Genomic DNA, 13,959 nt, shown 5'->3' with positions numbered 1-13,959 from the left:
GGCCATGCCAGCCACACCGTGGGGTTTGTGCCTCTGGCAGCGCCCGCGGGATAGGCTCAGCACCTGGAGAAAGGTGCACGCAGGGAGCTGCCCCTGGAATTTCTGTGTGCTGCTCATCCAGCGCTCCCACTGACAGCCACCAACCTGTCTGCACTGCCACACGGACCTTTATGGAAAATCCCTTTTTATTCCATGCTGTCTTTTCCATGCCTGGAGGTTTTTCTGCCCACCCCAAATTCAACACCGTCACTGAAAAAGCACCACCGTCTTCCAAAACACCAAATATTTTATTAAAAAAATAATTTATTGCATCCTATATACAAACCACACAAATGTGCACTTATAAAATACTGACACCTCACCTGTTGGAGGCGGGAGGAGCGAGTTTTCCAGGTGTGCACCTGGCTCTGACTCCAGGGAGGGAGGTTTGGCTCTAGACCAGTTCTGCTTGGCTTTAACTTTTCACAGACAGGAAAGCCCAGAGCCCCAAATGAGGTACAGTAGGTTTAGGTGCTGCTAAGTGTTCTTAATCCTGGAATTATGGAGGAGAGAGAGAATCTAAGGAAAAGAGGGCTGAGTCTGTACACCCTGTAGTATTTAACACTCCGGCTTTTTCCCTGAAGAAACGTCCTGAGTGTTTCCAAGCACGGAAGCCAGACCCAGAGCTGATTCCGTTGGTCAGGGATCCCACTGAGGCTGTCGGACACCACGGGATCCAGCTGAGGACAGCCCTCGCTGCTGGGAGCTCACGGCAAAACCCGTAAAAGCTGGGAGCAGGGCAGGAAAGCCTTTGCCCAGCGCCGCTCCCTGGGCTGGAGAGCGGCCGGGCGGGGCGGGAGCCGCCGTCACGGGGGTCCCGTGGGGTCTGGGGGGATCCTGCGCCGGTGCTCAGCAGGGCAGCGGCAGCCACGGCGCCGGCGGCCAGCCCGGCGCCTCGAACAGCATCTCGGCCAGCAGCTCGCCCATGGCCGCGCCGCCGATGAGGGGCCGGAAGAACAGAGCCGTCACCAGGCCGGCCGGGATGGACCGCAGCGAGGAGGTGACCCGCAGGATGTGCGAGAAGCGGGCCTGGTCCTCGGGGCGCAGCAGCTCCCGCAGCGCCCGCTGCGCCTCCCACTGCAGGCTCTCGATGTAGAGGGCAGCCCTCAGGCCGGGGATGTCTGCGAGGGACAGCAGAGGGAGAGGAAGGATGGGAACAGCTCCAGGAGTCTCCCATTGCCGCCCTTCCCCATTCCTCAGAAGGGATCTCTGAGGACAGCGCTGCTGGGGCACAGCTGTTCCAGGAGGGAAAGCACCTAACTGGGAAAGTCAGGCTTTAAAAGTAAAGGAACCCAGGATTTATCGTCTGCAGGGCAGGCAAAGGTTTTGACATCCCTCCCTCCCGCCTCCCAGTGCATTTGGGGATGAGCAGAGTTAGGGAGAAGGTGACCAGCCCTCTCTGCTCTCACACCTGCCCATCTCTGCACGCCTCCAAGCCACGAGGTCTGCCTTCACCTGGGAAGGTGGGACCCCATCCCTGGACGTGGCACTGAGTGCTCGGGGCTGGTGGCAGGGGTGGCACAGGGTGGCCTCCATGGCCTTGGGGATCTTTCCCAGCCTCAGCGGCTCTGGGACGCCGTGCTTCTGTGTCCGGCTGCCACGAGGGCCTGGCACTCACCTGGGTTGAAGAGAACGGCTCCCCTCAGGTAGGTGAATTCGCTGGGGCTCAGGTCCAGCCTCCAGAAGCTGCTGAGGCACCACTGCAGCCGCTGCACGGCCGCCAGCGTGGGCTGCGTACCCTCAGGCTCCTGCCCTTTGCTCTGGCCGCTGAGGAGGATCTTCTTGAGCATGCTGGGGGCCGGGGCCTCCATCACCTCGAAGGTCACCATCTCCTGCACCAGCCCCAGCAGGAACAGGGGCACCCAGCAGCCGTCCAGCAGCAGCAGCTGATCCTCCCGCGGCAGCAGGCGGAAGGCGGCCACGTTTCTGACGAAGCTGATGGTTTTGAGCAGCACGTGGGAGGCGGCGCGGCAGGTGAGGTGCGGCGTGCGCAGGCACACGGTGCGGCGCAGCGGGCACAGGCAGCGCTGCCGGGCGCCGCCGGGGCGCAGCTGCTGGCTCAGGAGGGTGTACAGGATGGCGGGGTGCCGGTCCTTGCCGTGGCACCCGCACCGCTCGCAGCCCGCGTCCACGCCGCTGCTCATGGCTGAGCCAGCTCCAGGCGGGAGAGAGACACAAAATCCCTTCCGAAACTCGCCCCAGGCCGGACTGTCCCCGTCTGCCGGCTCTGCCAGCCCGTGGCTGCTCCAGCCAGCTCTTATAAGGCTTGTCACGGTGAACACCCCTCGGCAGCCTTGACCGGCCTGATTAAGCAGCCCTCATTAAATGTTACCGGGTTGATTGGCCGGGCCAGGCGAGTCAACGGCCGTTTTTCTCAATGAATCCGCGGGGAGGGGTTGTGTGGCCTTATCAGGATTACCCAAACAGGATAAACAGAGTCATTACCCCAGGCTGTACCATGGCACCAAGGCCCCACGGAGCAGCTGGGGCTGCCAGGGTTCACAGACAAACACGGGGCGCTCGTCTGGGCCCGGCGTTCACCGGCCCCGGCGCCCGGCCTTGGCAAAGCAACCTGGAAGTTGTGTTATCAGCAGCTGCTTCCCGGCCTTGCCCGCAGCCTCCTGCTGTGCGGGGGGAGGAGGAACCCGGTGAGCCCGCAGGCCGTGACGGGCCCGGGGGTCGTGTCTGTCGGGGGAACGCAGGCTGCGAAAGGGAAATCTGGAGAACAAGAGGAAAGGACAGGGAAAAGGCAAAGTTGTGTATTTTCCCAGTGGAAAGGGCCGCAGAGGTGCTGCTCGGCAGCAGCTGAACGTGAACCAAAGCGGGCAGTGACAGTTGAGGGCACGGCTCTCAAGCCCCGGGCTCAGTTCTGGGCGGCCACCGAGGCGGGCAGGGAAGGGCAGGAGCGCAGGGCCGGCTGAGGGGCCGGGGCTCGGCCCGGAGCCGCCTCGCCCCGCTGGCTCGGGGTCCCGCAGGCCGGGCCCGGCCGTCGCCATGGCAACCCCGCCGCGCCTGCCGCCCCGCCCTTTCCTGGAAGATTGACAGCCCTCGCCACCAATCAGCGGAGAGGGCGGCGCGGGGGCCGCGCTGGGATTGGCGGGCGGGGCGGGCCCGGCGCTTCCGCGGCGCCGGTTCCGGTTCCGGTGGTGGCCCGGTGCGGGAGCGGCGGCGCGATGGGGCTGAGCGCGGAGGAGGCGGCGGAGCAGGAGGATCGCTTCGACGGGATGCTGCTCGCCATGGCGCAGCAGCACCAGGGCGGCGTGCGCGAGGTAGCGCCGCCGGCATGGGGAGCGGGGAGGGGGGGGCGGGACCGGCGGGGAGCGGCCCGGTCTCCTCGGGCCCCGCCCCGGCACGTGGAGCGGGGGACGCACGTGCGGCCATAACGGCCGCGGGCAGCGCCAGCCCCGCTGGTAATTAGCGCGGCGGTAACGGGGCACCCCCGCGCCGGTGCCCCGGCGGTGCCTGTGGTGATCACGGCGGGGCAAAGCACCACCGGGCAGGACGGAGCCCCCCCCGGGCACCCTCCCGGCACAGCCCCGTCAGGCCTGGCCGCGATCGCGGGGTCTGCTCACCCAGCCCGGTGCCACCCGGGATCCCGGGCATGACTGGAGGGTGTGGGAACATCCCACTCAGAAATAATTTATTTTAAAAATGGTCCTGTAACAGCTCCTCGTGCTGTGGCAAAGCCTCGGAGTGAAACCCCTACGGGACCGGATTCCTGGGAAATAAAGACCAGCCAAGTTAGAGGAGAACATGGGGTTCCAGAGGGGTTTTGGAGGTGCTGGTTCATACCTCGGTGGTCCCTGGCAGCTGTAAAAATAAGGAGTTTGCAGGCGTGCAAAGGAGCAGAACATGCGAAATATAAATATAGATATAAATATAAATATAAATATAAATATAAATATAAATACAAATACAAATATAAATGGGATGTAGGTGTGTAGCGTGCATAAATCCATTCCTGCCTGAGCTGGGAACAAACTGCAAAGCACACAAAGCCCTGGGTGCAGGCTGGGAGCCCAGGGGCTGTTCTTCAGGCCGATGCCAGGGCACTGTTGGTACAGCCACAGACAGGGAGGACAAAGGATTAAGGCTGCTCCAGGGACACGAGGTGGCTTCAGTGACCTGGGCTCACTGCTCCTTTTCCCTCCTGCCTCTCCCTGTTCCCCAGCTCGTGAACACCTTCTTCAGCTTCCTGAGGAGGAAGACGGATTTCTTCACCGGGGGAGAGGATGGAGTAGCAGAGAAGGTAAAAAGTGACCTCCAGGCCTTTGCCTCTTCTCCTTTGCATCCCACCCGTGTGTGCCATGCCAGGGGTGCCCTGCTCGAACGGCTCCCAGCAGGTGGGGGCACGTGGGCACCAGCAGCTCCCGAGGGAAGGGAGCCCAGAGCTGCCCCTGCCATTGTGAGGAGCACACAGTTCCCTGCGGGGATGGTACCGCAGTGGCCGGGCTCTGGCCAAAGGCTAGTTTGGAAAGCAAACCTGCCAGACACACTGACTGAACGGTGACACAGCAGGTGATGACCCCGGCAGGTGATGGGTGCCTTGTTTGCTCAGGCCAGGAGAAACACAAAGTCCATGGCTCTGCACATGCAGCAGCCCCTACGCTGGGCTGGGAGCTGCAGGGAGCATCCCCTCATCCCCCCTCCTGCAGGGAGCCCTTGCTGGAGCTGGAGGGGCTTCAGGGCCTTTCAGCCCACAACATCCTGTGGTTTTCTGAAAGAAAGAGAGAAAGGTGAATCCTGCTGTCATTTTTCTTGGAACGGAGAGCAGATCTCCCCCGTTCCTGGGGCCTGTATGATCCCACCTGAGAGGCACCTCAGAGGTGCCTGGCTACTGTCCCTGGCAAGTGAAAGGAAAGCCTTCATGCCCTGGGTGGTGGCACCTGTCAGAATGCTTCGTGGCCTCCTGGAAAAGGGCTCTGATACCACAGGAACCACAGCAAGTGGGGAGGAAGCTGCTTCCCCAGCCCTGCTGAGCCTTGGCGTGACAGAGAAAGGAGAGGGTGGGAAAGTCACTGTGTGATCTGGGGGCCGTTTCAGCAGCTCCTGCTGGGGGCAGTGACATGGACAAGGTCAGGCACTGAAGGTGGTTTCCTCACCCTGGATCAGCAGTTGGGAACAGGCTGGGATATTCTGGGGGATGCACATGTTGTGTTCTGTACTCCAGGAGACACTGTGTAAACCTTGCTTGTGAAGCAAAGCAGAAATATTCAGTGCTTGCTTACAAACTACAGGTTGCTTGGAAATGTTCTGGATTTCCCCCCCACCCCGAAGCTCCTGGGAAACACATAAATAAATGTTCCCCCTCTGACTGCTGTCTGAGGATCTGTCTCTGTTGTTTTCTGGGGCAGACCTCAGCTCACCTACGTGCTGCCGTGCACAGCACCCTGGCCTTATCGACCCTGGGGCAATTCTCTGGCTGCCTGCCTGTGTACTCAGCTTTCCCGCTGAGCACGCGGCCCTTGGCATCCGAGACCTTGGGATTTGCCTCCCGGAGTCACAACAACCTTCGGAGAATTGGGAGTGAGGCTGAAAATAAAGATCTACGGAGGAGCTCACCCCTTGGTGTAAAAACAAGTGTTTCAAGTGTTTCTCCTCTAAATCGTGGCACTGGGACTCCATCTGGAGAAAAGCCCAGGCATGGGAAAGGTCAGAAGTAGGTAAAAAAGTTGGATCTAGTGTGCCCAGCTGTCCTGGAGGTATGGAGTAGCCCAGGTGGCTGGGTTGGGCATCAGCTCGTCCTGCTGCAATGGCACGAAGGACGAAATAAGTGGAGGGTTTTATTTCACTGTAATCTCCTGGAAACATACTCCCTGTGTAACTAGGAAGGACTACATTTCAAAACTTGGAATTTTCTCCTTTTCCTCCCTTTTCGCTTCCTCCTGTGTTTTTTGAATCGCAAAATCTCTAGACTCCCAGTCATAAAGCTGGGGTGAGGATGAAGGGAAGGTTCCCAGGTGGGTGTGACTCGGCAGACGTGGCCGCGCTCCTCGGGAGGGCGGGCTGGCTGGCTGGGGCGTGCAGTGGGCGCCGTTTGACCCGTGTGCCCTGTCCCTCAGCTGATCACGGAGGCCTTCAGCCACCACAACAAGCTGGCGCAGAAGGAGCGGCGCGAGAGGAAGGCGCGGCAGGAGGCCGAGCGGCGCGAGAAGGCGGAGCGCGCCGCGCGCCTGGCCGGCCAGCAGCACGGCGAGCCCCGCATCAGGGAGCTCACCGACGACGAGGCCGAGCGGCTGCAGCTCGAGATCAGCCAGGTGAGAGCCTGCCAGCTGCCTGGCTGCAGCTCCTTCCTCCCTGCGGCTCCCAGGGGCTGGAGCGGCTCAGGCTTGCTCTTTGTCCGAGGCATTCCCCTCGGCAGGGCCTGTGACTTTCCTAAGGGCTGAAAATGCCTCTTTTCCAAGTGGGATGCAGCGAGTGCTGCTCTTCAGCTGGAGCTGAAAGGCTGAGGCCATCTAGTGCCGGCTCGGGAGGTGACACAAAGTGCCAGGTCTTGGCTGAGCGTGTTCTGCTCTTGTCTTTCCAAACAGAAGAAGGAGGCACAAGGGCAGGGTAACAGTGTCCCAGTGAAACCCTCGGAGGAGGAAGGTGAATCTTCAGATTCCAACAAACAGGTAAAACTCGTCTGGGAATATTTCAGAACCATAAAATGGTTTGGGTTGGAAGGGACCTTAAAGCTCATTCTGTTCCACCCTCTGCCATCACACCTTGCACTGCACCACCTTGCTCCAAGCCCGGTCCAAAATACACACTTTGAAAATACAGATTAGAAAATTTGGCTTAAAAAATATATACTTAATTCCTAAATGTGTCAGTACAGAGGGCTTACAGGTTTTTTCCTTGTAGTCATGTTTTGCCAGAAGCAGCTATTAATTATGGACCTAAATTTAAGTGGATATAGCATGCAAACAACTTGTTACAATGGAAACTGAAAAAGCTTTTTTCCTTACCTTGGATTGCTTAGGGCACAGATGATGAAGAGGAAGATGAGAAGGATAAAGGAAAACTTAAGCCCAACTCTGGCAATGGAGCAGACCTTCCAAATTATAGATGGACACAGACTCTTTCAGAATTGGATGTAAGTAGTGCTTTATGACCAGGATCTGAGGAATCTGACACAGAGAGTAAGAGCAGGTGCTGGTAAGAGGTGAAGCCAATTCCCTGCGTCTCAGTTGCCTCTGGAAGCTTGTTGGAAACAGCACTGTTTCAATAGCGCAGTAAAATTCCCAGGAGCTGTACTTTGCCAAGTTTTTGTCTTGTTTTAACTGGGCATTAAAATCTGCTTTCCTTTTTATGGTCCCTTCCTTTCACCTCCTGCTTGCTCAGGACCTCAAGGAAAAGAGTCCCTGCTCAGGACCTCAAGGAAAAGAGTCCCTGCTCAGTCTGGCTCTGGTGAAACGGCGGCAGAAAGGCTTGGGACAGCAGCATGGGAGGGTAAGGAGGAATTTCCCTGCCCAGCTGCTCAGATCTGCTCCTTTTTGCTGCAGCTGGCTGTCCCCTTCAAGGTGAGCTTCAGGCTGAAGGGCAAGGACGTGGTGGTCGATATCCAGAGACGCCGCCTCAAGGTCGGCCTCAAGGGCCACCCTCCTGTCATTGATGGGGAACTCTTCAACGAGGTCAAGGTGGAGGAGAGCTCCTGGCTCATTGAGGATGGCAAAACTGTCACTGTGCACCTGGAGAAGGTAAAGCAGGATGGGCTGGGCAGGAGTCAGGCTTGGCTGCCTCTCCTGGGCTCTCAGCAGGGCCAGCGTGGTTGTCCTGGGCAGTGTCAGTGGAGCCACTGTAGTGGGGTATTCAAGTTCCCCTATCTTCAGCATAATCTTCTGCTATTTCTCAGCAATTCTGGAAAACCTGGAAGCAAATCAGCCATTTTAATGTTGTCCTTTAGTGTGTTTTGACATCTCTTAGTGACATGAAAATCCAGGGACAGACCTCCTTCTTGTGTCCCCTCTGGGCCTCTCCAGGTGGTTTGTGGCAATCCCATTTATGTCGTGCCAAACGGGACATCTGACATTCTCTCAGATCTCACAGCTGTGAAAATTTAGGCTGCCTAAAGTAATTTGAAACAAAAATACCCCTTATCTATGTATCAGATTTTACTGGTACTTAGAAAACTGTCAAATAAAGTTTGATTCCGTATTTTTTTTTTCCTGTGACTGAGACTTAAAAACCCTAGGACAAGTCCAAGAACAATAAACTGGTTTTGTTTCTTCGTCCTCTAGATCAACAAAATGGAATGGTGGAACAAACTGGTCTCCACAGACCCAGAAATCAACACCAAGAAAATTAATCCAGAGAATTCAAAGGTAAGAATTCTTCTGTTTTATGGGACAGAGCCTGCTCAGGAATTACCTCAGTTGAGCCCAGAGTTGTTCCAATTTGTATCTTGCTTTCAGTTGTCAGACCTGGACAGCGAAACTCGCAGCATGGTGGAGAAGATGATGTATGACCAACGACAGAAGTCCATGGGCCTGCCCACCTCTGATGAGCAGAAGAAGCAGGATATTTTGAAAAAGTGGGTGCAGCTCATTCCCTGGCGTGGCTTTGCCTTCCTCTCTGGCACAAACACGGGGACAGCAGCTTGGCCTGCAGTCCTAGCCACGCTCACTGTATTGTTGGCCAGCCACCAGTGTCTGTAAAAGCCTGTGGGGGTAGGAAGCCTAGTGGGAAAATCTGGGAATAGCCTAGCTCTGGAATTGCCTTAATCTGCTGATTGCCAGTCCAGAAGGCACGTTTGGAACTGGAGGTGCCATCTCTGCTGAACTTTACCATGGTCTCGATTGGTGCCTAATCTGCCTCGGTAGCCAGCTAATCACCCCTCCCTGCACTTGCTGCAGACAGGTGTCCCCAGGCCACTTTTATGGCTTTATTGCCCTGTTTGGCATAAATGCACTGTGGCAGAGAAATGATTCCTGGAGCTCCCAAGGCCACTTGAGAAGGTGTGGAGGCAATTCTGGGTCACGCAGCTTCTTCAGCAAGTGCAGCCCCACACCTTATCTCTGGGTGAAGGTTACAGTGGCTGACCTGACTCCTTGCCTCCCTTGGCTTTATCTGTGGTGCCAGAAGCTTCTCAGTGAAGCTGAGAACCAGAGCAGAGACCAGGCAGGTGGGCAGTGGGATGGGAAGCAGCCTCTGCTCCTGGGAAGCCACATGCAGGACACCTCGCTGCCAGGGCCACTTGCTCGGTGCTCTGGAAGTTCGGCTGGCAAAGGATGGAGAGGAAGTTTAGACTTTGTCCAGGGCAAAGGCGACTCAGTGACACCCATGTGGGTGCTGATGCCTGCCAGTGGAGCTGTCCTGGCTGCCAAACAAGGACATGATCCTGACAGCACTGATGGCCCTGGAAGTGGAAACGCTGTGGGGGCGTTCCAGGGGAAACCCTGAGATGGGAACACAAAGGGGACCAAGCTGCCCTTACTTGCACGGTGTGTGTGAGTCCTCCACAGGGCTGTGATGCGTTGTGTCCCTTGGGGAGCAGAGCAGCTCTGGGCACTCCTGGGCACAGAGCCCTGCCCTCAGAACTTCCTGATGTGGCAACCTGAGTCCAAATAGTGCCTGGAAAGTGTCCCTGTCCATGGCGGGGGGCTGGAACAAGATCTTTAGTCTCTTCCAACCCACAGCATTCTGTGATTCTGCAGTACATTTGGAATCAGGTTGCACCTGCTGTGAAACCAGATACCTCTGGTCATGTCCTCCCTGGGTTTTTACTGTTAGAGCACTGGGGATATTCCCCATGTTCCCAGTAAAGCTGTCAGGCTGGAGCTTCAGCCCTAATCTGCTTTCACCATCTCCCCTCTGCCCCACAGTCAGTGCGGTGGCTGCTATGTGCCCAGCCCCGAGGTAGCAGTGAAGGGTGTGTGATAATTAACAACTCCCGTGTGTCTGGGCTTGCTGACCTGGTAGGCTGGAGGAATGCTGCTCCCACTGACCCGAGGAAAAGCTGTTTGTAGGGAAAGTCCAGGGAATGTGTCCCAAGGAGCTCAGCAGAACCCTCCCTGCTGTGGAGGGCGTGGAGTTGCAGCAGAACTCCACAGTGCAGGAAGCAGAAACCTTTCCCTCTCCAGACAGAGCTGTTTGGCTCCTGCTGACTCACCTAACTCTTGCCTTTGTTTTTCTTGCAGGTTCATGGAACAGCATCCAGAAATGGACTTTTCAAAGGCTAAATTCAACTGAGCTCTCCCCCTTCCCCCCCTCTTTCAGGCAGCCCTTTGAATGGGGCAGGATATGTTTGGTTGGGTATTCCTCACCTTGGGCAAGTAAAACTTCAGCATCCCCCACCCGAGCTTGCTGTGGAGGCACCTGCTCAGGCACCCTCAGTGTCCTGGGAGCAGCAGGCAGGGCCCCAGAGCAGCTCCAGACAGAGCCATCCACCACAATTCCCAAAGGGCAGTGAGGACAGAAGGAGGGCTTAGAGCAGAAAGGGTGTTAGGGCTGAGAGAGCCAGACCTGAGAGGTTTTGGGATAAACCCTTAAGGTATTGCTTCACTCCCCTGGGCTGCTCCGAGCTGCTCACCTGCTCTTTGCCACTGGCACAGGTACTCCCGAGTTCTACTCCCTCCTGCTCTCCTGTGAAAACAAGGGTCAGTTTATTTTGTAAAATAATTTTTTTCTGCCTTCTTGGGAAGGGAAAACAGCAGTTGAAAAGCACAGCTATTGCTGTGGAGACAGACCCTGCTTCTCCTTGCTGTTGCTCCTGTTTGTGCCACAAGTGGGACAGCTGGAGCAGCCGGGGGCTCCCAGCACAGATGGAGAGGTCAGCCTGCTGTCCTGGAGCAAGGAGAGGCTGGAGGGTCTGTGGCTGTGGTGGGAGAGGGTGTGGGGGGCTTTGGGGATGCTGTTGTTGCTGGGAGTGTCTCCTGCCTTTCCCAAGAGCTCCTCCCCACCGTGCTCTGTGCGAGCTCCTGCTGACGAGCGGCATCACTCTGCATGTTCCTGTCTCTGTTAAAACTGCAGTGCAACATAAAGGAAAACAAGTGGAATATCCCGGGCAGAGCGTGTGGTTTCTGTGGCACAAGGGTCTGGGATCCAGACTGCGAGGGGGAAGGAAGGGGTGCCAGAGCTGCTGTGCCTGTGCTCCCTGCAGCTGCCTGTGAATTCCTCGTGCTCCCAGCTCTGGACTGAATCTCCCTCCCTCAGGAAGTGGCAGCGGGAGCCGTGTCTTGCTCAGGAGTGCTGCTGAGCCCCATTCCCAGCTGAAACCCCGGGGTGGCTGCTCCAGGCTCTGCTCCACAGAGCAGCGGTGACCACACCAGGAAGCCTCCCTTGCCCCGGGTCTCCTTCATGCCGAGCTAACAAGGAGAGTGTCAGGAATTCCTGGGCTCTATCCAAGATCCCTGCTGCTGTGGCTCTTCCCTCTGCCTTCCCCAAACATTTCCACCTCCTCTTCGAGGGATGGGCACAAACGGCTGAAAATCCTGTTTGGGCAAAGTCCGGCCTGGGGCAGCACCTGCCATGGTGGGGTTGTGTTCTGAGCAGCAGAGCACTGTTTGCATGAAGTCTCTGTTTTACAGACTCTTGGGGTTAAAAAGCAGCCCCCACCCAGCAGAGCAGTGACCTTGAGGGTGAGCGAGGACCCAGATCGGGGCAGCTGCCTCTGCACTGCTCTGGGCTGGATCTTCCTGCCTGTTTGTATTGCATATCACCTGCACCCACCTGCCTTCCCCTGCACCCACCTGCACCCACCTGCCTGCCTGTGCTGTAGGCCCGATAAAAGAGCAGCATCTCCTGCTTTCCTAAAAAAAGGTAAACTATGCTGGATTCAAAGGTTTTCGCCCCAGAATGAGCTACCTGCCTGTGTGCACGGAGCCCTGGTGTGTGGGGCAGGTGGGCTGGGAGCGCTGGGCTGCCCTCAGCTCTGTCACTGAAGCGCAGGGAGGCTGGGGAGAGGTTTTGGGAGGAAGGAGCGTCAGTGGGAGAGCGGGGCTGTGCCTGGTGCCCCGACCCCGAGCAGGAGGTGAACGGCCGGGCCGTGTTTGTGAACGTGGCTGATCCCAGAGCTGCCCCTGGACTTCGCCCCTCGGCCAGCGGAACAGAAGGTGTTTCACTGCCGGCCTTGTCCTCTGCAAACCCCCCGGCCACCGCTGTCCCCAGGCCAAAGGGAGCTGGGACCCAGCTTCCCCCGGGATAAACCCTGCGGGGTCCCGGCAGCTGCTCGAGGCTCAGGGAACGCAAAGCCCACCTCGGTCCGAGTCCCTGGAGACCACCAGCGCGGCCTTGTCGCTGAGCCCGCGGCTGGGCAGCACCAGGATCCGAACCGTGCACACACCCCGGGGCTGGACGGGGACAGCTCAGCGAGGTGCCTCCGGTGCTCCACACCTGCGCCGGGGCACCGGGAGCTGCCGGGGGGCACCGGGAGCTGCCGGGGCACCGGGAGCTGCCGTTTTGGTGCTGCCACCAGCCGGAGGACAGAGCTCGGAGCTCCTCACCTGCCCAGGGCCCCTCCCCAGCTCCTGGAAAAGCAAGGCCTGTGCAGGCACAGCAGGCTCTGCAGAGAGCTTCCTACGGGGTACAGTTTTCCCCAGTCATTTGGGCTTTTTCTTTAACAGCAACTCCTTAGTTATTGAATATTGCAGCTCAGAGCATGTGGGAAATATCCCAGACTCCAGGACTGCTTTGGGCAGAGTAATGGAACAGCAGAACCCCAAGGAAGGGAACAGGAACAGCGAGTATCGGATGTTACCGTGGCGTTTTAGGAGCCTCAGCTGCTCTGATACTGCAAGGGCCGGGCTGTGAGGAATCTGGGTCCATCCATCTGCTTCCTAATGTCTCAGACACACTGAAATAAATAATTCAGCAGCTCAGGGATGGATGTGGAGAGGGATTTCTTTAACACTCCTGTAGAGCTCCTGAGCTGCCCTCACTCGATCCCTGGGCAGGGGAGAGCTCAGCTGCGCAGGACAGGGACCCCCACGAGGGCACAGCACAGCATGGAGCACAAAGTGGGAGTGTCTGGAGAGTCTCCTGGCAGAACCAAGCTCAATGAAACCAAACAATGTCTGCAGGAAAAGCCAGGTGCTGAGTCAGGCGCCCAGAAGGAAGTACCCGTGTGAGAGAACACCTCCACAGGTGTGTGGCCAGGTAAAGGCTCTTGCATCTGTGAGGTCTCCACTTGGGCAGCCCAGTCAGCTCACTCAGCAGAACACTCAGCACTAAGGCCCAGAGCAAAAACCACTCAGCAAGAGCCAAGACAGCTCCATCCACAGCAAACAACTTCCTGCAGACAAAAACCCCACGGACTCATCCCCTGTGTGGATGTGAGCAAGGAAACCCAGGCCCATGCAGCAAACTGGGAAGCTGCTGAACACAACTGGGCTGACAGTCCCCACCCAGCTGGTCTGAGGGCTCCAGACACAAAAACATCCCCAGAGCCCCTTCCCAGCCGAGAGAAGGCAGCATTTACCTGTTCATGGCTCTGAAATCCTCTCAGGAAACACGTCCTGGTCCTGTGCACCAGCGGGGAAACCCCCCAGGGCACCGGCCAGGAATGGAGCCCTGCAGGTTGTCCTGGGGTTTGCACTGAAACTGGGAAGTGCAGAACTGGTCCTTCAAGTCACAGGGTCAGGGGCTGGGCCACCCTCCATCCCCGAGCTGATCCTGCAGAGCAAACCCCGCATTTGCTGCCACGAGCTGGTGACATCACAGGGACAACCTGGGAATTCTCCCCCCAGGCTCAGCTTTTCCAGAGCTCAGTTCCAGCATCACTGCCCAGGGAAGCTCCAGGTTTCCCTGCATGACAGAAACACTTCCCCAGAGGCTCCTTCGTTTGTATCCAGACACCAGCCTGGCATTCAGGATCCCCCAGATGATCCAAACAGATGAAAATGTCTTGGTCCATCTGGGACTGCAGGAATCAGCCACACCCTGTCCAACCCCCATGCCAGGATCCCCAAGCTGATGAAAACAGGAACGTAAAAGTCACAG

At 57.6% G+C, this 13,959-nt stretch overlaps 2 protein-coding genes across 2 annotated transcripts; one reads left to right on the top strand and one right to left on the bottom strand.

Annotated features, from left to right (window-relative positions):
• Positions 1 to 268: 268 nt before the first annotated feature.
• Positions 269 to 2,336, bottom strand: NR0B2 (nuclear receptor subfamily 0 group B member 2). Its single transcript, XM_085559515.1, has 2 exons — positions 1,658 to 2,336; positions 269 to 1,160 (listed from the first exon to the last, which is right to left on the bottom strand). Exons 1-2 carry the CDS (start codon positions 2,181 to 2,183, stop codon positions 889 to 891), a joined length of 798 nt encoding a protein of 265 aa, XP_085415641.1. The 5' UTR covers positions 2,184 to 2,336; the 3' UTR covers positions 269 to 888.
• An 842-nt stretch (positions 2,337 to 3,178) lies between these two features.
• Positions 3,179 to 11,018, top strand: NUDC (nuclear distribution C, dynein complex regulator). Its single transcript, XM_085559514.1, has 9 exons — positions 3,179 to 3,308; positions 4,211 to 4,288; positions 6,102 to 6,296; positions 6,570 to 6,653; positions 7,004 to 7,117; positions 7,527 to 7,721; positions 8,262 to 8,345; positions 8,436 to 8,554; positions 10,161 to 11,018. Exons 1-9 carry the CDS (start codon positions 3,213 to 3,215, stop codon positions 10,210 to 10,212), a joined length of 1,017 nt encoding a protein of 338 aa, XP_085415640.1. The 5' UTR covers positions 3,179 to 3,212; the 3' UTR covers positions 10,213 to 11,018.
• The last annotated feature ends 2,941 nt before the right edge of the window (positions 11,019 to 13,959 follow it).

This window comes from Lonchura striata, chromosome 23, assembly GCF_050655825.1.
Source record: "Lonchura striata isolate lonStrDom1 chromosome 23, ASM5065582v1, whole genome shotgun sequence".
In the NCBI taxonomy this organism is placed as follows: domain Eukaryota; kingdom Metazoa; phylum Chordata; class Aves; order Passeriformes; family Estrildidae; genus Lonchura; species Lonchura striata.
This window is presented reverse-complemented; position numbering and strand designations above follow the sequence as displayed.